At 33.2% G+C, this 20,195-nt stretch overlaps 1 protein-coding gene across 1 annotated transcript; it reads right to left on the bottom strand.

The window, feature by feature from the left end:
- Window positions 1–908: 908 nt before the first annotated feature.
- Window positions 909–13,757, bottom strand: LOC129003508 (uncharacterized). Its single transcript, XM_054431803.1, has 4 exons — window positions 13,747–13,757; window positions 5,838–6,034; window positions 4,589–4,714; window positions 909–3,598 (listed from the first exon to the last, which is right to left on the bottom strand). Exons 1-4 carry the CDS (start codon window positions 13,755–13,757, stop codon window positions 2,250–2,252), a joined length of 1,683 nt encoding a protein of 560 aa, XP_054287778.1. The 3' UTR covers window positions 909–2,249.
- Between the last annotated feature and the right edge of the window lie 6,438 nt (window positions 13,758–20,195).

Raw genomic sequence — 20,195 nt, 5'->3', positions numbered from 1 at the left:
TGTCATTTTTGAATCAATTGTCATTTGAGGTCCAGTTTGTGGGATTGTTTTTAGTTAAACAAGATCTTTAATTTGATGTACAAATCAACCTATGCTTACCTGTTAAGATTTTAAACTTAATCCCTAAGGGCCGTCTCCCATAAACATAGTGTGATGACATCCGATCACCATGTACACAAAAAAGTAGCTTACTATTACCAGTAATGATATGCCAAATTTGGTAGTGATATCTCTTTTTATTTAAAAGCTATAAAGTCGCCTTAAGACTTAATTGTCACCCTGTATAATGCTGACCTAGATGAAATTGTTTATCAATTGGTAGCTCAATGAAAAATTGAAAAAATCTGAAAATTTTTTACTATAATACAGCTTATAGATATTATACATTTTTATATCGGGTTTCAGTCTATTAAATTTCTTATGGTAAGACAAGCTTCTTGAAAACCTACTTGTCAAGTCAAAGTTAACAAAATAAGTAACTTATTTGAACAATTATGAAGATAATTTAAAATAGCTATTTGTGTATTAAGAGCGCAAATATAGTCTTGGCCGTTCTCGAAATGTAAGGCAGCTGGCATCGGCTAAAGCTTCTAGCGGCCATTTACAATTTTGGAGCGGCAATGACGTACTTTGCGCTCTTAAAACACAAATAGATATTTCATGTGTTGGTTATTATTGTTTGAGTTATTTATTGTTTGTGATTTGTATTATTTAAATGTTTTTTTTTAATACACTAAGGAAATACACATGTTAATATTTTTAGTTACTTTACTTTTGTTTTATTAGATTTTTAAAGGAATATATTTCACCTATCTACTGTTCCGCTTTGAGTGATACATTATTTTTATTTCACAAGATAATTATCCAATAGTCAATGCTTTTACTCATTTAAAATGTGTTGTGTATTTTAGTTATAGTCTTAGTAAAAAATTAATATCATAGATAAATAGAGAATTCACTTTACAGTTAGGTACATATTTAATCATGGACATATAGTATCTATGTAATATTTAGAACTTTTAAAATAATACCCTGATCAGTAGTGGGTACCGGTAACTTGTTGTGCGACGACATATAACTTATGCGATTATGAGTTCTAACAGTTACTGAAGTGACAAAATATGTAACAATGATCGTAAATCGACAATTACAGTCGATCGGTAAGCTGATGGTCTAACCTCCTAGTACGAAGACAAACCTACTTCTACTCTACTCCTATCTCGAGCTAGTACAGTTTGGTGCAGTTAATCTTTCCTGATTTGTACGCGGATAACACTCTACAACTCCTAATACGTTTTGTGATGTTGTAAAATAAAAAATGTCTTAAATTCAGCAAGTTTTATAATGTTAAACGAAGATCTTAAGATACTGTTTTTACTTGTCAAGGTCAACAAGAATTATTATTTGAATTATTTATTGTCTGACTTTAAATGGTCACAAAAAAATTATAACTGTGACTTGGACGTCATTCACAGTTTCTTCCAGTTTAACTATAGCTATACCAGTAAAACTAGTTTCACATTGACTTTGGCTACAGTTAATAGTTAACTAATCAATTCAGACAACATCTTTAGTTTTTCCTCGTCAATTAATCTAAACGTAGATTTTAAAAAGCTACTGCACTGTCAAATTAAAACTTTGAGCACTTGAATGTTTTTATTGTTTAACACATTAACTACCAACTATAATCATCCCTCTGTTAAAGAGGAGTGTGACAGTTGGTAGGGAACGTGTTAAAAACATGTGAACAGTATACTTTCCTTCTGTAAAAATAGTTTTAATAAATGCAGATACAGTATAACTCATTTAGTCCTTACAAACCAGAAACTAAATGTGTATAATAATTTGTAGATCAATAACACTGTTTTGAAAATTCTAAATCTTTTATACAATGTTTCAATAATTGTAAGTTTAACTTGGAATTAGTATTTAATATTCAAGCCGTTACCTATATTTTTTTCAAAATTGAACTATATATTCAGCAGAATCATTATCAAAAAGTTAATAATTGTGATATAAGAGATTTAGGACGGAATTCTAAATTTAAAGACATTTGAAAATGTAAAATAAAACCTACCAGATACTAGATACTCACTCATACTCCATATTCTAAATTCTATTTGACCATTTTCCAACTCTTGACAGTACTACCAACTTCTTCAAGAACATGTCATCCTCATGGAGGCAAAGCCCTAATATTTCTCCCTTGTCAAAGGAGTTTGAAAAACCAACAAATCTCTCTACTCGTGTCAAGTTGTTTCATCTGACTTCTCAATTCCGCCAGGTTTGTTTTCTATCTCATCTTCCCCTGAACATGACACTATGGGGAGTTGAACATCAACTTCTTCTATAACTATGTATGTGTCAGACTTTCTATCAAACTCCTCAGCGTTTGTCTCACTTCCAGACTCATAAGGAGCATCCGATTTCACAGAGCAAAACGAAGATTGGCCTTCCAAGGGTCTCTGTTTCTCATAAGAGCTGGAGCGAGAGACGTTGAGAGATCTTTTGTCAGATGTGGTGGAGCCTCTTCTTCTTCTCTCCTCTGTGTTTGCTCTAGAGTATCGTTTCTTTGAGATAGAGCTTCTGCGAGACTCGTTTTTAGATATAGAGCTTCTCCGTGAGTCTCCTGTGTTGGATCTCGATCGAGGATAGTCTTCTACATTTGGTCGCATACCAGGAGGTTTTGTTAGGGATTCTCTTCTACTGTGAGGTGTTGATCTGGAGTAAGGAGTTATTTCATCGTAAGCTCTCGAATGATGACCAGGAAGTCTTGGACTACACGAGTGAGTTTCTCTTCTTTCCAAATCATCGTCATCTATGATTATTTGTGATTGTCTGACAAATGCGTGTCTAGTAGCTGTATCAGATCTTTTTGTTCTGTCCCTAACTCTCAGTGTGACAGGGCAATCATTCGGGAGATGAAGGTCCATAGCCATTGAGGCCTGTGACCCGTGCGCTTGACACATTGCAGTCATCTCCACCTCTATGGACTCTTTACTGCCTCTACCACTGTGCTGCCTACTGAGCTGTTGTGAGCGAGGGGGTGAGAAATAAGGGTTGTAGTCAGGGTTATCCATGGACAGAGCTTGTCGTTGCAGCAGAGCATGGGGGTTCAAAAGTGTGCATCCGCTGCCTGAGGGGCGTAATGAATTTCTACTTCTTTTCTGTCTTTGACGAGGAGAAACATGAGACTTCATGAAGGGCGAGATGCTGGGTGTAGGGAGTTTTGTGTCAGCAAGATTCGGCGCTGAGGGACTTTTGCTGATTGTGGCTTGTAAAGGTCCGCTCTGCTGAGCCTGCAGGTTCTTGGAGAACTGGATGAAGGCGGCCGTGAGTGCTCGTCTGTTGAGAGCCTCGTTGGCGCCTGGGGAGGTGGCTGCTGCTCTGAACACTTGCGACTGCTCCCACTTGGTGGTGCTGCGCCGGCTGTCAGTGCGCACCGAGGAGTGGAACTTGCTGGACATGGCGGGACTCAGCTTGCTGTGCCTATGAGGATGTCCTGCTGTCGTTGAGTACTTCAGTCTTGTAGGAACAACCTTGGCTGCACTGTCTCTTGCCTCGAATGTCATCACACAAGCTGCCACCACTATGAACCCTGTGAACAAGTTTGTTATTTAATCATTTTAATATTTAATTTGTAGCCATTTAAACGTAAATGTAGTTAGTTGGCTCCACTGACAGTGTGAATCAAAATTTGGCTATAGCTTGTTTATACAGATGGCATTTCTACCCTTGTTTCCTAAAGTCAACTGTAATACACAATATCGTTCATGTACATAGTTAAAAAATTATATTTCTTATTAAATGGGCCCATATTCTATATTAGCCCTAGATAAAACCAATCCTGAACGTACGGTTTGAATCTCGGTTTGTTGAATATAGCCCCAACATTAATGGCCTATACTCTCCACTGTAACTTAATACTTAATACTGTTTAATACTTTAATCTGAAATGGCAACCATACAACCTTTCCCCGATACAAAAAATATACTGTAACTCCTGTTATAGATGACCAAGGGGGAATGTTCCCACAAATATTTTTATGTTGTAATAGTATATTACGTTACTAGTCCTGAAAATAAGTGTTTACCGGACGAGAGTGGTTGTGCCCGAGCGAGACGAAGTCGAGTACGGGATTACCATACGAGTCCGGTAAACACATTTTGGACGAGTTACGTACGATAGTTTACGCCATACTACTAAATCTGTACAAATCATTACATATCACCACCAACTAAAGGACTAACAATCACTAGTCGATAACCACTAAGAGAGGTTATGTTTTTGTTTATAACCACTCATTGCCACCCAAATACAGTATAATCAGCTGATTGGTGTCCGGTAAAACTCATTACAGTACCAGTACGCAATGAAACCCCATTTGATTAAGCTGGCGGCAAACAGCTGTTTTCTGGACTAAATCCTTGCGTGGGAAGTTCGTCAAAATAGTGTAGTGTGGTGTAATAACCTTTTACGTAATAGTACTCATTTGAAGCAAAGTCCTCTGATAGACCTATAGCCACATTCTGTGTGGTTTACTGTACATGTGTGTCGTCTGCGGTCTGCACGTGACACGTCACTCACCTCCGACACCCATGACAATGGGTCCAGCGTATGACAGGTTGTGTAGATGAAACCCTCGGCTCTTGAGAGCGACAGTGGTGTTGGACCGAACATCCGGCACTGCTGACAGCTGATCTGCGTAGTAACCTGCGCAACCACAGAACAGTTGTATCACACTCTTAAACAAGCTCTTTAAAAATATAATTTTTAAAGTGTGGTAGTGTTTATAGGAGTAAAATTAAAATGATTCTGTTTACCGCTACAAAAATACTACTCGTAGAAAACCTTGTATATTGAAAGACTTGGCCTGAAATTCACTGTGGATTGTAAAGGCTGTAAAAAAAATGTTCAAATTTCAATTGTTTAATTTTTTAGTTTTTAGCAACCATTTTAATAGAAACAAGAATGCAGTAGGGTTTATATAAATCATACTAGTACACCAGTGTGATTTTGCAAAGAAATAAGATTGAACTGTCTTATATAATGTAAGCAAAAAAAAATGTATATAATAAAACTGAAATTCATTGCCATCGACTTCTGTACATACCAAATGTCATCAAAATCGGACTACAGGTGTAGTCTGTTACTCTGTACACATCCACACACACACAGATATGACTTCAAAAACCACTTTTTTTGTTCAGGGGGCCCCCAATATGGATATTTCCACCTAAACCTCAAACTCTAATATTTTGGAAAAAAAATTCTCTCCATATAGAAACATATTGATATAGAGTGAGAAATTACAAAATTTCCGATTAAACTTGTCATTTAGGGTCATATTGGGCGATCTAGTTATATAATTGACTATTGGATATAGTCAAAGGTTATTTATAATTTAAATATTTGGGTATAACATTTAACTAGTTTTAATATTATTAATGAACCAACTACATTACATTATTAGCTTTCCTAAAGAGTGTATCATAATCAAACCACAATATTTTTAAATCACAAAGATACAGCTAGTTTCAAATGCTTAAAGTTCCACCCTTGCGTTGCAGATATATCGTTACTAATCCATGGCTTAAAAGATTTAGAGCCACACTAATATCCCTACGTTCTCTCATTGCATTATGATTTACTTTGATTTCACAATAAAAGCAAATTATATTTCATTCTTTTAAATTTAGTATCCGTATTTCTTTCTCATAGCTTCATATTAAAAGCTGTTTGCGAGCAATTGTGGTAATCAGGTGATGTGATAAAGCACAAGATATGTATTGGCTGAAAGATGTAAGTTTACATCTTGATCATTTTTGTGACTGACCTATGGTTGCCATGGCTGCTCCAATCATCATGAGCAGGAGACCGAAGGATAGAGCTTTGCAGGCGTTCCAGAAACAGCGGGTGGAAACCTTGTTGCGAGCTATCGGGTCATCTAGAGGGACTGGCGGGGGGAGGGGGGGCCGGCGAGGTGCTACACTGCTCTGGCGCCAGGTGGGGGGGCCTGCCTGCATCCCGCACCTGTAATGTTCATAATAAAGTTAATTACAGTAGTAAATCATCTGCTTGTAAGATCATCTAGAGGTGCGGGGGGACGGGGAGTGCCAGCAGGATGCTATTCTGTTTTAAAAAAATATACGTTATTTGTGTCCATTGTCTCATAAAAATAATTATTGAAGTGAATTCATGAGGAGTCTTCGGCATAGGTGATGGAAGATTTGGGCAGAGGTGGACTATTGTAGGTGGGTAGCTGGTTACTGCTTGCCTTCTAATCACAATGTATATAGGAGGTTCAAGGTTCAATCCTGAGAAGATTGATGGTTTCTGATGGTTCTAAATTTGACCCAGCTGTTATTTATCAGTGTGCTTTCAATAAATAGTTCTGGTGAAACAAACAGCTGATCTAAGCCAAGCCAGTAACAAAGCTTCACAATGCATCTCACTACATTTTACCATTGACTATTGGATACTAAAGTATACATCCCATTTATATAGAACAGCTGTCACCTACTTTTTATTAAAAAAGAACATATAGTTGTGTGAGGCAGTCACAAAATTAGCTAGTGTCTATTCTATTTTCTATTTAATTTTTTGTTGCTAACCAAGTTGATGATGACAGTTGCTATAGCTCACAATAAGTCATCCCATTACTTTGACTTGGTAAACAAGTTTGTGTATTCGACAGGAATAAGTAATATCATAGAGTATACACGTATACTCAATGGTAATATATAGATCATCACATCTGTTTTTAATTTAGTTTTTAACCTGTTTTTAACCTACTCAATGTTTTTTAAAAAACGACGTGTTCGCAAGAACGAAAAGACGATGACGACGTCCGCCTGAAGATGATCCCGTGAGGATCGAAACCGGTCGCCTTTCAAGGTCAAAAGGATCACTTGACAGCAGGTAATTTCACCATACACGTTTTAATTTAGATCAGCACGATGATTTTGAAAAAAAAACTGGCAACAACTTTTATATCGGAGATAGAATGTATCAATAGTAAAAAATAATCACTCTAGTTGCACCTCCGATCAGATATGTTGCTTAACTTTAAACCTACCCTTAAAATATATTTACCCGAACGTCGTTTGGTTAAAATCTAATTTGTGTTGTTGAGGTTAAAAAATACAAGAGTAAGTTATGCATAGTTAAATTAATCTAAAAATTACGTTACTTAATAAAGAATCGAAATAAGAGGGTTAATCATATAAACCTATGGGTATCATTTAAGCTATGGATGTACATCCTATATAATTTAATAATATAATAGGAAATGGACTGGCAGCAGATAGTAGTGGTACCACAGTTTGAATAAAACAGTTGAAGACAATTTTTTAACTTGAAAAAAATCCTCCTCTTTCCTCTAATTCAATTTAAAAACACATTAAATATCAAAACATTTAAATGAATTGTTGTATAACTATTCCTCCAGTAAAATTCTCCGTCAAACAGTTTCACTGTATCACAAAAGAATGTGTAATGAGAAATGCTATTCTCTTGGAAACCGGGATTTTAATAAGGAAACTTTTTAATGATCTAATCAATAGAACTTCAGTTCAACAAGTGGCAAGCCTTAATTGACTCCAGGTCAAACACTGAACTTGGATTCAGTATAACGAGAATTAAATAGGATTAAGTAGATAGAAATGTTCAAGTGTTGAATTAATTACCACCACTACAATTACTGTTCTGTTTCCCATTTCTACGACATTATACTTTGCCTGGTAGTTTTGAACAAAGATATACCTACATTTGTATGGTCGCCATTTCATAAGAAAGAAAATTTAGTGCTTTTGAAGCCGCTTTTGGTACTAATTTGTTTTGTCAATATCTTTTAGAGCTTGGTGATAGGTACTCCAGGTTCAAGAACTTATCTATCTTCTATCTATATATTTAATCCTGTAAGCGAATTAGTCCCCAAAAAATATCTCAAGCGAAGAAAAAGGTATATGGCTGTTGAGGATTCATATTAAAGCTTAAGGTCCAAGGACGGTGGGAAAAATATCAGAAGTGTCAAAAATTAACCCTGCTCTATTACGCCTTGGCTATGCCCCACGGGCCATCAGAAATCCAGGAATTTTTCTAATGGAAGTACTGCTACAGTGTTTCTATAAGCTGTTTTAAATATACCAGCTGATGTAAACATTTCTCATTTGTTTGTTTATTGATTTTAGAGTTTTGATTTAGGTTAGAATGGTAATGTAGTGTTGAAATGTGCATAATTAATTGTGTTAGGAGAAGACCAAGACTAAATTTGTAAAAAAGTGTGTATTTCATTTCAATTTGTAAACATAACCAGCAATAATTGCTGTTATGGTCCCCTAGTTATAATTAATTTACCTTTTTTATAATTTTTGAGTTGCCAAATATGAGGCAACTAAATTTGAACCTCGATAACAAGACTCTCATGGGGATTACTAAACAAGACTTGTTATCAAGGTTGACTTAGGTACTATTGAGGTTTGAAATAACATGGGATTAGGGGTGAAATCAATTCAAGAGGGTTTGAAAATTACGCTTGTTATGTTATTGAGGTTCCTCTACTGTACCTTTATTTTTTGTTGGATTGTTACTCTAAAGTTGCACCATTTTCTTAGATAAAATTAATATTACATATAGTGAGCTTATATTTTTATAAATCTATTGTGATAACCAAATTAAAAAATAAATAAATTCAAAAATAATACACACTCTACTTTCTCTTTTACAGAAAAAAAAACAGCTTACATAAAACTGTGAATAAACATTTTATTTAGTTTTGTACTGTTTCCTTGATAAATATGAAAGAATATTTTAGTAAATAAACTAACATTTAGGTTGAACGCAAGTCAACAATCAATATAAAGTTGAATCACATTACGAGGTTCATTGCAATTATTCAGCTGAGCAGATGGTGAACTTTGACCCATCCCTTTCCTCTCTTGTGGATATTTTACCCCTTACCCATCATCTAGCCTCCTAACAAAACATTTAGATGAAAAAGCCAACATATCCTTATCCAAATCCTGTTGTTTTTGATTATTTTAAGAGTATTATTAATAAATTGTTTTTGTAACCCTGACGATGCCGTATTTACGGCGAAACATGTAGGTTGCTAACCTCAATCAACATTTGGACTACTTGACGAGGTATTGTACCATTATTATAGTTATTTTAAGAGTATTAATTTTTTTTTTCATGAGAAGTAAACGACTTTTAAAAGTCATAGATTCTTATGGAGTTCAATTTAAAGTATACTAGGCTATTCCATTTTTTTTTAAGTCTCATCATACATAAGGGATACTTTTAAACACTTCCAGAATAACACTGCACTCCTTCACAATATTAAGATTTTTTATTAGATTTTTAGTGTTTTAACAAAATAGTTTACGCTATTTGTAAGAGGACAGTCCAAACACTTGTGTTGTTCCTATATTATTTATAGAATTAACATATTATCGAATCCAGACATTGGTTAAACTGTTTTAAAATTCTGAATGAAGTTTTATAGTGTCACCCACTCACCCATTACTGGTACAATAAAATGTTCTTTAACTATTAAAAAACCTAACAATTATTCTAAAAAAAAGGAATTGGGTTGTGTGAATTTATCTTGAAAATCTACACTGGAATGAGACAGAGAATGTAATATTGCTTCACACATTGAAGGGTTTTGTGTTGGTGGTGGGGGGGGGGGTAGTTAAAAGGGGGGGGGGGGGGGGTAAAGGGAGAGAGTCTATTGACTGACATGTACACTGTAAAGCCTATCTAGTTCTGTTACTTTAATTGTTTCGTCATTGGCATTTGATTTGATTTTTAACGAATAGCTCTTATTAGTACATAAGAAACTATTGTATTTCGTCAAGCTAACAACAATGTGATAACTACAAAAGATAATGTTTTTTTTTTACTTTATAGGATAAAAAATTTGATGTTTAGTCTTTTAGTGAATATTTTGATGCCCCAGAGAAAAAAAATACTTGGTCAATGATATACCCTAATGTGATACCACAGACAATTTATTACATACTATTAAATATTTCAATGACATATTCACCCAATATTAGTAAGACAACGTCAACCTTTTTCCGTTCTTTCTATCAAAACAACAACACTACATAATTACTACTGTAAAAAAAGAACATTTGAAACATGTATTATTTAAATGCATAAGAATTAAAGTGGTCTTTTAGCAAAGTAAAAGTCAAAGCCATGTTAAGGAGTTAATAAACTGTTATTCACAGTTTTTCAGACTGAAAATTGGTACAAATGTGTTAACCTTTCTTTATTTGAAAGACTTATTGCACAGTAGCAAAATAAACGTATGATAACCGGGAGTTATAGGGGGTTTATGGGGTGACATTTTGTTCTCAATTTTGGCCATCAAAAAATAAATTTTCTCAATTTCTTACTAAACCATTCAGTAGAGATTCCAAAAAACTCTCAATTTGCAATATCTACGTTATTCTTATGTAGAATTTAAGTAAACTGTTGTAGTTTGCTTGTTTATGGATATATTTTGATCAGATCTAACAAATTCATTTATTTTCTAATAAAATCTCAATATTTCAATAAAAAACTCATACCTTCCCTGTAGCAGTAAACTAAAGTACTTGTTAAACCTAAATGTCATTCAAATAGTGAATACATCTGACATTTCTATGGTCTGTTAGCAAAATGTAGGCAGTTCGAGGGGAATCCCCCACAACATTTTTGCTTTAATGTAAATTGCAGCTGATTGACATTTAGGAGATCCTCCAGCTGTTTAGTTATTGTTTTAAAGGTAGGTAAGTGGAGGAGATCGATTTTCTTCCCCTAAAACTGCCTAAATTTTGTGAACGGAGTGTAATAAAATATGTCAGTAAAAACTAATGAAGTAAATAGAAATTCGCTTAGCCTGCAGGTTGGCCGCAGCGGGGGATATTTATTGATTTCCATATGATTTAAACTTGTTATTTACTTGTCCATATGGACTTTGTTTGTACCATACCACAGACATAAAAGTACCGGTACTCTTTTGTCTTTGGCTAGTTCAGATGCAGTACATAAAATGAACATCGAGAACTACTGCACTAATGACATGTACCGACTGTACCTAAGTACGAACCCATGAATGAGTGCTGATCTTGTAGTTTGTCATAGTAACAACTGAACCACAAACTTTGCTGAATATAATGATTAGTATGTGTAGAGATATTTATTGAAAATTTCACTTTCAATAGGTTGGAGACGCTACATCCAAGAGGTATTTCTCTAATAAATTATTGCTTTTGTATTTGATGAAACAAAATTTGATAAATCAATATCTTAAATCCAAACAGTAGCTAACAACTGGTCAGATTCCATGATTCAAACTTCAGCAGCAGTTGGTCTGTGGTTTGGCATATTGGATGAACCAATAATGTGCTGGTACTTTGTGGTTACTCCCGCAAAACTCTGCAATTTCCTTTAAAATTATGATTGATACAATAAACTATTAATAGATATCTATTTTTCATAGATAATTCTTGTATTTTATTAACTGAATAATTTTATTGAATAAAAAAAGTTTCAAGTTTAGTTGCTTCAAACACTACTTTAGTGAGATTTTGTTTTTAAAGCACAAGTTAAATATTTACGAGATGTCTAAATATTATGGTATATCAATATACTTAATACAATAAGCATTTTCTCTGTTACATCCTTTCTTCAGTAGTCTTACTTAACCGATTTTTAGGATTGAGGTTTCATTGTAAAGCTTATGATCTGGCGGAGTGACAAATGTTCGTTATTCACAATCATTTGTCAAATTATTAGTTTTATTCACCTAATAACTCATAACTATCTCAAACAAACATAATCTGTGAAAATTAAAAGGGTATTCTATTATTCCTTTTGCCTCAGAATTGAACCATATTAAAATGTACAATTTGTGCACTGGTGACTTTATAAATTATATCTACTCTGGCAAAGTAAATGAATTAATTTCTTCTGATTATACTTTTAGTTTATTGGAATATAATCCTAATAAAACTAGTAGTACGCTTATTCTGCGCGTAACGGGATGAGTGAACATGAGCGCAATAATGAAAGAGTCCACCCAACCTGTTTTTTTGGTGTCTCCTTACTGAGTTCTTCTTGCTAAATCAAAAAATGTAATTGTTTTTGGTCGGAAAGAGTCCTGAAAAATAAAATTGTAATTTATTACATTTTAAAAATGAAGTGTAAATTAAAGGTTCTGGTTGTAGTTTCGGAGCAAGCCCAAGTTCTTGCAGTGACTAATACTTAAAAAGGAAGGAAGGTGAGAAGATTTGTTTACTGCTGATAGCATTTTTGAACTCAGCGTGAAAAATACTGGTTATTTTCTGTAGTTTGGGCCGTTTAGGGGAACCAAACAAATAACCTCTTCTTTCTAATAATTTCAGTAAACTATATTATTAAGTATTTCAATAGAAGTTAAATAGATGTCAAGAAAAGATCGCAAAATGATATGTTTGGAACCAATTTACATTGACCAAAGAATACTCTCAGAGTATAGGGATAAAGTTCCCCGAGCAAAGCTCGGTCCCCAGGAACAACCAATTTTTTGCATTCCTGTTTCAACTACAATAAACCCAAAGAAAAAGATAAGACAAATCAATAGGTATACAATCATTAAAAAGGCATAATTTAAAAGTATTTATAGTTAATTATTCCTTTAAAACAGTTTATTCCTTTAAAGGTACTTTTATTACACAGTCCTATCCATCAGACACTTACAATGTTAGCATTTAGCAGTTGGATCAAAGTACATCTTAACACTTCCACTGTCTAACTAAACTTTGAAATTACAAGCTGGAAGAGAACCTCGAATGGAGTTTACTTGAATTATAAAACAACATTTTCAGTTGATTCCCATTTCCGTTCAGCTTTATTTATAATTCCCACAGACCTTCCTTAGCGTATTGGTGCAAACTCAGTTTAATTCTGGCTTACAAAAACAACCATAGTACAGTATGCGTTAACATGTATTAACATGTGTTCCCACATTTGCTTTATGTATTTTAAAACTTTTATGTGTTATTTACACTGTTCAAATGTTTAAAGGTTTTTTTTTTAAAGGGGAACAGTCTAAATCTTGGTCTTATTACTATTTATTACTTTACATTTTTAGAGGGGTTTTTTTTGTGAGTAGTCTGGTAGTCTCACACTACAGTCTGGCTACCTGTGCAAAAGCATTTTTTACCTCCTCTCCCAAAAAAAAAAAAAAAAAAAAAAAAACTTACGTTACCAATTTTTAGCAAATACAATATTTGTTACAAATACAACCATTTTTATTTCTCTAGCTACAAATATTTCCTTAATCATTTTTATAAAGTAAAAATATAAGACTTATTTTAAAAAGTCTGATAGTTTCCTATAAAAGTTTAACAAAATAAATCTTCTACCTATGCAGTGGTTTAATCTTCCTTTTTTTATTCGCTTAAAAAAATTGTTCCTACATAAAATAGTATTTGAATAAGGAGTATTAATAATCATAAATATACACTTATTCTAACAATTTATCCATCCAGTGAATCTAAAACCAGTATATTAATAATTAATTCTGATGACAGTTGTTTTATTTCACTGATGAATAATTTCATTACTTTACTCACTGCATTAAAGAGAACTTAGAGAGTTTAAGTTGCTAAAGTTGCATTCAAAATGCTTGGAAGGCTGCAAGGAAGCAGTTTTGTCACAATTGAGTTAGTGGCACAACAATTATTTCATATCTGTGGGCAACTCACCCAGTGTTCATTATAGAGGAGGTAGCTTTCTTTAATACAACTTTTATTACTGCCAATAAAACACATTTGAAATTTACAAGATACTATAATAAATGTCATGTCTAAATGTCTAAAAATATCATGTAACTGTAGTGTCAAGAGTGATGAGATTTATTGGTAAAAGGACACTAAATGTGTAATACAGTATTGCATAAGACCTTGTCAAGATGTATTGAAATAAAAAATACAAATATTACAAGCTATCAAAATATCAATTATAATGACAAAACTATAATACCCCTGACACAGCTATCTTACAGACTAAACAAATTTCCTCATAGCTATTTAGAGTTTTACTAAAATACTTCCTTGAAAACATTTCATTAGATTTATTCTATATTTGAAGAACACAAATTTTTATTTTAGAACTACTAAAGTTGGCTGCAGAAGAGAAAGAAATGTAGGTATATACAAAATGTTCATAATACTTTAACAAAACAGACTTTTTTGACGAAATAAAATTTTTTATATTGAATTTCTAGAACGGACATAGAGACAGATACAAGTTTATTACACCAATACTTTCATGTCAATGGCAATTTTTATTCCAAGGGGAAAAACTGATGAAAAATTTAAATTGCCTCATAGTTTGAACTGTCTTTGGAATGTGCTGAACTACAGAATAATATTCACTGTTGTTAAAGGCAACGAGACGAGTTTGAGTTTCTATGATGAGAATTCAGTCATTACATTCAGTGCTACACACTGGACTACCATAGGATATGAGTTAGAGTGAGAGAAAGAGAGAGAGGGGGGTGAAGGGAGGGGGGGGTAATATTGGCTTGTCACACTTTGAAGGAGAGGGTTAAGGGATGATGTGGGAGGGGTGAAAAGGGCTATTGACTGACGTAACAGCCAACTCTCTCAGAACTGTTACTTTGGTACTTCGGGCTTAAACTTGTTGATCACCATACACAGTAGTAAGTACAGTAGGTTTACTTCGGAACTGTTACTTTGGTACGTTTAGGCTTACAGAGTGACGGACAGGTATTAAAATTAACCATCCATATGTAACCCACTTATAACGTAAGAAATTTTGAGATAGTTATTGGAAAAAAATATTATTCTCACAGCTGATTTATATTTACAACAAAGCTTGATTACAAAACTAATTTTTGGGAGTTTCAAATTATTTCCTGAAAACGCAAATCCTTTATGGTAGGAAAAACTACACTTAATGTGATTGTAAAATAAGTAAAACCAACAATCAATAATTTGAAAACAGTTTGTCACAAAAAACATTGCAGAGACAGTTTGCAGAAATATTTTTTCTCTAAACATCTGATTCATCAAATCATCAAAAACACAAGAGAAAAGATCATTTATACAGTAGGACATTCTATGAGTGACCCAATCAATCATGTTATTTTTTAATAATGTAAAAAAATAATGCTTCTAGTAATACAAAATTGAATGAACAGAAATAAACTTTGAATTTAGGGTCGGCTACTAGACTTTAAAAAATCTAAATTAAATTTCTAAAAGCTGAATTCCCAAAGCAAAATAAGGCGACATTCCCTTCCTCTCAAAACTATGTTTCCTTCAACAGAAGAATCGTGAATATCCGTTATGCGACTGATTCAGAATCTTTGGGCAAAAAACCCTTTGCCTTTTAAGATCCAGGATAAGTGAGGGGAGATTATTGAATGAATGGAATACAGGATTACCCAGCTGAGCTTAATCAATTACACAGCTGTATAATACAGCTGTGTAATTGATTAAGATCAGCAGGGTAATCCAGGACCATGTATTGATCAAGTACACCTGGGTCTGGTTTGAACTTACAGAAAGCTTCAGACTCTCAGGACTAAACCAGGAAACTTCTGATTACCAGGCGAGTACTTTTTCCATTCAGCTGTCATGGGTCTACTTCAGATCTGTTACTTTTGGTGCTTTAGGCTTAATTAACCATCTTGCTATACACCTAGGTTGCTCATACCTATATTCTGCAATGTCTAAATGGCTTTCTTTCTAACAGTTGTATGTGGAAAAATGTTACATGTATTTTCAGGTATGCAGACACAGCAAACCTTTTGCAAATTTATATTTAAATAAATCTCTAAATAGATCCCAACATAGTTCATTGTTTCAATCGAATCAACAATAACCTAAACGAGCAAACTAGGTTGCAAAGTAATCAACAGCAAGTTTTCCCACAAACCCTAATAACCATAATAGTGCTAATTTACACTATCGAATCTCATAACTAAAAAGGGAGTATTTATATATGTATAACCTAGATATGTGTAAGGATGTAACAGGGAACACAATATTTTACTAGACCACATCCAATATCTCAACGTCTACAAGAAAGGGTCTGTCTCAATCTGCTCTATCTCAAGCTTTGTCCCACATTTGTCAACTCGGAAAATAAATTGGTTCTGGGATTGAGAGGTCTTGTGCCCTTCACATTTCTTTACCCTATCCGTATTGAACATAGTTTACCCTATTGAAACCCTTGCTTTTGGTTTATTCCTCAAAAGACATTTTTATTTATAGTGTATAAGACAGAAACTGTAATATTTATTGATGTTCAAAGCCATCGTAAAGTTTTGGTTTATCTCTTTTATTCCTACTTATGAGGGGACCCTTGCAAATATCCCATTTAGGGTTTGATTCTGAGGGGGGAAAGAATAGTGCAGTATCATTTTCCTTTTCAAAGATCACATGGGTTTAAGACAGTTATTAGGTAAATAAAACTAATATTTGATAATAAATTCAATTTGTTGCTTTTAGATCTAAAACCTGAAGAGTGATTTACCTACCTTAAACAGGTAACAGGTCAACTGCTTTGTTTCTTGTTTACAATCTGACTATGGTTAAACATTTAACTGAAAAATCAGCTGTTCATATTGACCGTTGTAAAGTAGGTTAGCATGCCTTGGGTTAGCATCACTTGAATCTTTGAAAGCAACCAAAAAATTCAAACACTATTGGGGGGGGGGGGGGCAGGCACTTAAGGGAATGACCTTTTTAGTAACCATTCTTCACTCTACTAGATTATGAGCTTTACAATGACACCTCAATTGTAAAAACCGATTGAATAGGACAGTTGAAAAATTGATTTAACAGGGAAAACATAAATTTTGTTGAAAAAAATACTTTCTCCATAAACTTTGTATAGGGGGAGAAAGTAAAAACAATACTTTCTCCATATACTATAGAGGGAGAAAGTTAAAACAACAACCATACTCTAAAATCCTGGCTCTTTTTGGTTTGTAATCTTGGTTCGCGAATTAGTAAATGTTTGTTTTGCAATTCGAGGCTTTCACAGCGGAAACGTTTGACGAGAGATGCTCGATGCGAGAGTAAATAAATACGATTCGCTCTGGAGCTCTTTCCGACCTCGCTGAAACTCTATTTCCGGTCGGTTGGAGGTGAAGATTCTGTAAACCCGGTAATGTAGAGTGACGAGATTTTGGCAGTACGGCAATATGAAAAAAGAACCAAAGCCACCCAAGCTGGCTGGATTAATAAACGATATGTTTACTTCATCTTTTAAATGATATTTGATACAAAAATAGCATCAATTACCAGAGTAGAGTAGAGAATAATATTGATAATGATAATTGAGCACAATAAACTTCAATCAAATAATATTTATTATGACATCAAATAGAAAATTGTGTTAGCCCAAAACCTTTGTTTTACTACCATTTCTGGGTTTGTACATTAATTTGCACAAAAAATTTTTGCTTTCCAAATTGGCAAAATAACATGTTTTATTGTATAACTATAAATTTTTTTAGAACAGAATAATTTTATCTTACTGTGTAAATACTGCAGAGCTACAAAATGGATGGTAAAAAAGATATTGTTTACAAATAAAAGGCCATTCAAACCGAAAATAATAATACCCCTGACTAGCAAACTTACAGGCTAAGCAAATTTATATTTACTTGGTAGGATTTTCAATCATTTTTTTTACTTATCAGATTTGTATCCTATTTGAATAACACTAATTTTAATGCCTTTGGTTTGCTGCTACAGGGAAGGTAATAAAGTGTGTTTTCATTGAAAAGTAATAGCTTAAATTGAACAAATAAATCTAATCAAAATATATTCCTAAATAAGCCTACTGCAACGGACGATTAATTTATTCTCATACTAATGCTAAATAATATACTAAATTATTGGTTTTTTAAGCTCAACAAAATATTAAGGCATGGAATTGCAAAACTTGATGTTTTAAGGGGTCAACAATTAGAAAACTAAATTTTTACTATAAAACTCTGTTCATTCTAGTTTACAAACAAATGTAGGCTTGCACATTTGCACTGTAACTTATTTAATCAAATTTAGATGATTTTTACCCGAGTTATCATCTAACGGACACATAAAATGTACGTTTTTGTCCTCTGAATAGGTATAGGTTGGTGAGGTAATAGCTTATTCCCTTTGTGGCATATTTGTTGAAACTACAGTATTTTATTTTATCATGATTTAACTCAAATTTTATATTCCTATTTGTAAATAAACATTTTCCCTAATTAAAATGGATTTATATACAGCAAGATTATGTAGCTTTTTGATTGTGAATATGAAAGTTTTGTTTTAAAATCTTTCAAAATTAAACTTTTCTTTATAGTGGACACGTTTTGCCCACTTATATATTTAATACTAAGCTTGTTGGTAATATACACTGTATTATGGAACCTGTCTTCTGTCCAGGTAGACGGAGACTACTCTTTATTTTGTCCTGAAATAACTTCAGAAGAACTTCTATTGAAGTTTTATTTATTTTGAAATACGTATAATATTTCTACAAATGTTGATTATTTTCAAAAGAAGCAGGCCTACTATTTGACAAGAGAAATAAATATTCCTAAAGTTTGAACTTTTGTTATCCCTCATAATTGATATTAATCCCAGCTGCAGAACAAAACCATCTGATTGATTGGTACGGATTAATCTTCTGCCTGAGCTCGATTCTGATACCTAATTAATAAGTTTTCATCCAAACCGGTCTCAGTAGGATTGTAATTGAGATATTTTATTCATCTCATATTTATCGAGCATCAATATCTTATGCATGGTAAAACTTTTTCATACAATAAAATAGAAATTGGTTTCAAAGAATATTCTGTAGTAGCGATATAGGAGTTTTAGAAGGGGAATAGCAGTCATAGGCTATAGGGATTGTTAAATTTATAACTAGGTATTTGTGTTTGTGATACAAAATTTAAAATCAATCTTTTAGCAATACCCATTTTGTAAGTAATACTGTTACAGTTAAAATAATAAAACGTCTTACAGAGTATAAAATATACTTATAAAACTAATTTATAAAAAAATGAATTTTTGGAACTAAAAGTTATCAGAGACTATGCTTCAAATAAGAAAGAAAATCGATTGAACTTAAACTTGTACATTTTGTCATCAAAAAACAGTAAAAAATGCAATTTTTTTTTTTTTAATGGATCAATGTTTGTTTGAGATATTACAGTTTTAGAATAAAAGTGTTCTATTTTGAATTAAAGTTTCCCATCACTGTTTAACCTGAGATTTGAGTCCTGCTTGTAACAATTAAAGTGGGTTACTTCTCTTTATGTATTAACAATAATTTAAATAGTGAGCACAGTTTAGGTATTTGATATTCCTTTACAAAAAGTGCTTTCTGGACTAAGGATTTGTGTGTACTACCTTCCGTATCCAATAGTTAGGTACTCTACGTAGTAATCAGAGTTGACCAGTAGACAAATCAAATAAAAGTGATATTAAGGCATATCTGTTCCCTGTTGTTGATCAGCTGACCTTAAGGTAACCTATAAACCATGTAGATACTGTACACACAGCTAGTCAGCTGACCAACATAAGCAATTTATAGCCTTTGTTGATGCCAAACCTCCTATCTGCCTACAGCTATTGCCACCCATTGAAGCGTCTCAGATTGCATATCCATAATGTTCATAGTTTGATGGTTACCTTCTAAAATAAATATTAATAAATCATACCAAAAAAGTATCTATTGAGTTGTATGTGGTTTTTCTGTTTTTTGTATACCCCCCAAATTTGTTAAAAAAGAGGAAGAGAGTATTAAAGTGAATTACAGCCAGAATAAACCACTATTTTATCGTTTATTATTATTTACATGACACGATCAATGAGTTAGTTATAGTCCGCTCACAAAATTTAGGCTCGAGGTTCCCCGGCTACTTTTTTTGGTTTTTACGGTTGTTACAACTGTCTGATATTTTGGCAAACCTCAGCTGTTGAGCTATTTTGTTAAACGGGTCAAATGAAGAGATAATATATTTATTCCTCTAAAACCACCAACATTTTTTGAACAGATTATAATAAGGGTTTTACTGTCCAAACAGAAAAAAACTTAATTGGTAAATGTTTACTTAGAATTTCCACAGTGTAGCTTTTAAAAACATATGACGGTTTTAGGAGCGGAACAGAAAAAT

This window comes from Macrosteles quadrilineatus, unplaced genomic scaffold (genome assembly GCF_028750875.1).
Source record: "Macrosteles quadrilineatus isolate MER2022 unplaced genomic scaffold, UCM_ALF_1.0 Scaffold_9__3_contigs__length_116548681, whole genome shotgun sequence".
NCBI lineage: Eukaryota > Metazoa > Arthropoda > Insecta > Hemiptera > Cicadellidae > Macrosteles > Macrosteles quadrilineatus.
Note: the sequence above shows the minus strand (reverse complement) of the source record. Positions and strands in the feature narration are given on the sequence as shown.

Coding starts and splice junctions, on each gene's coding strand:
- LOC129003508 (XM_054431803.1), bottom strand. Junction 4,715..5,837: donor AGCAGCCATGGCAACCATAG/GTCAGTCACAAA, acceptor GTGGTTGCGCAG/GTTACTACGCAGATCAGCTG. Junction 3,599..4,588: donor CATTGTCATGGGTGTCGGAG/GTGAGTGACGTG, acceptor ACTTGTTCACAG/GGTTCATAGTGGTGGCAGCT.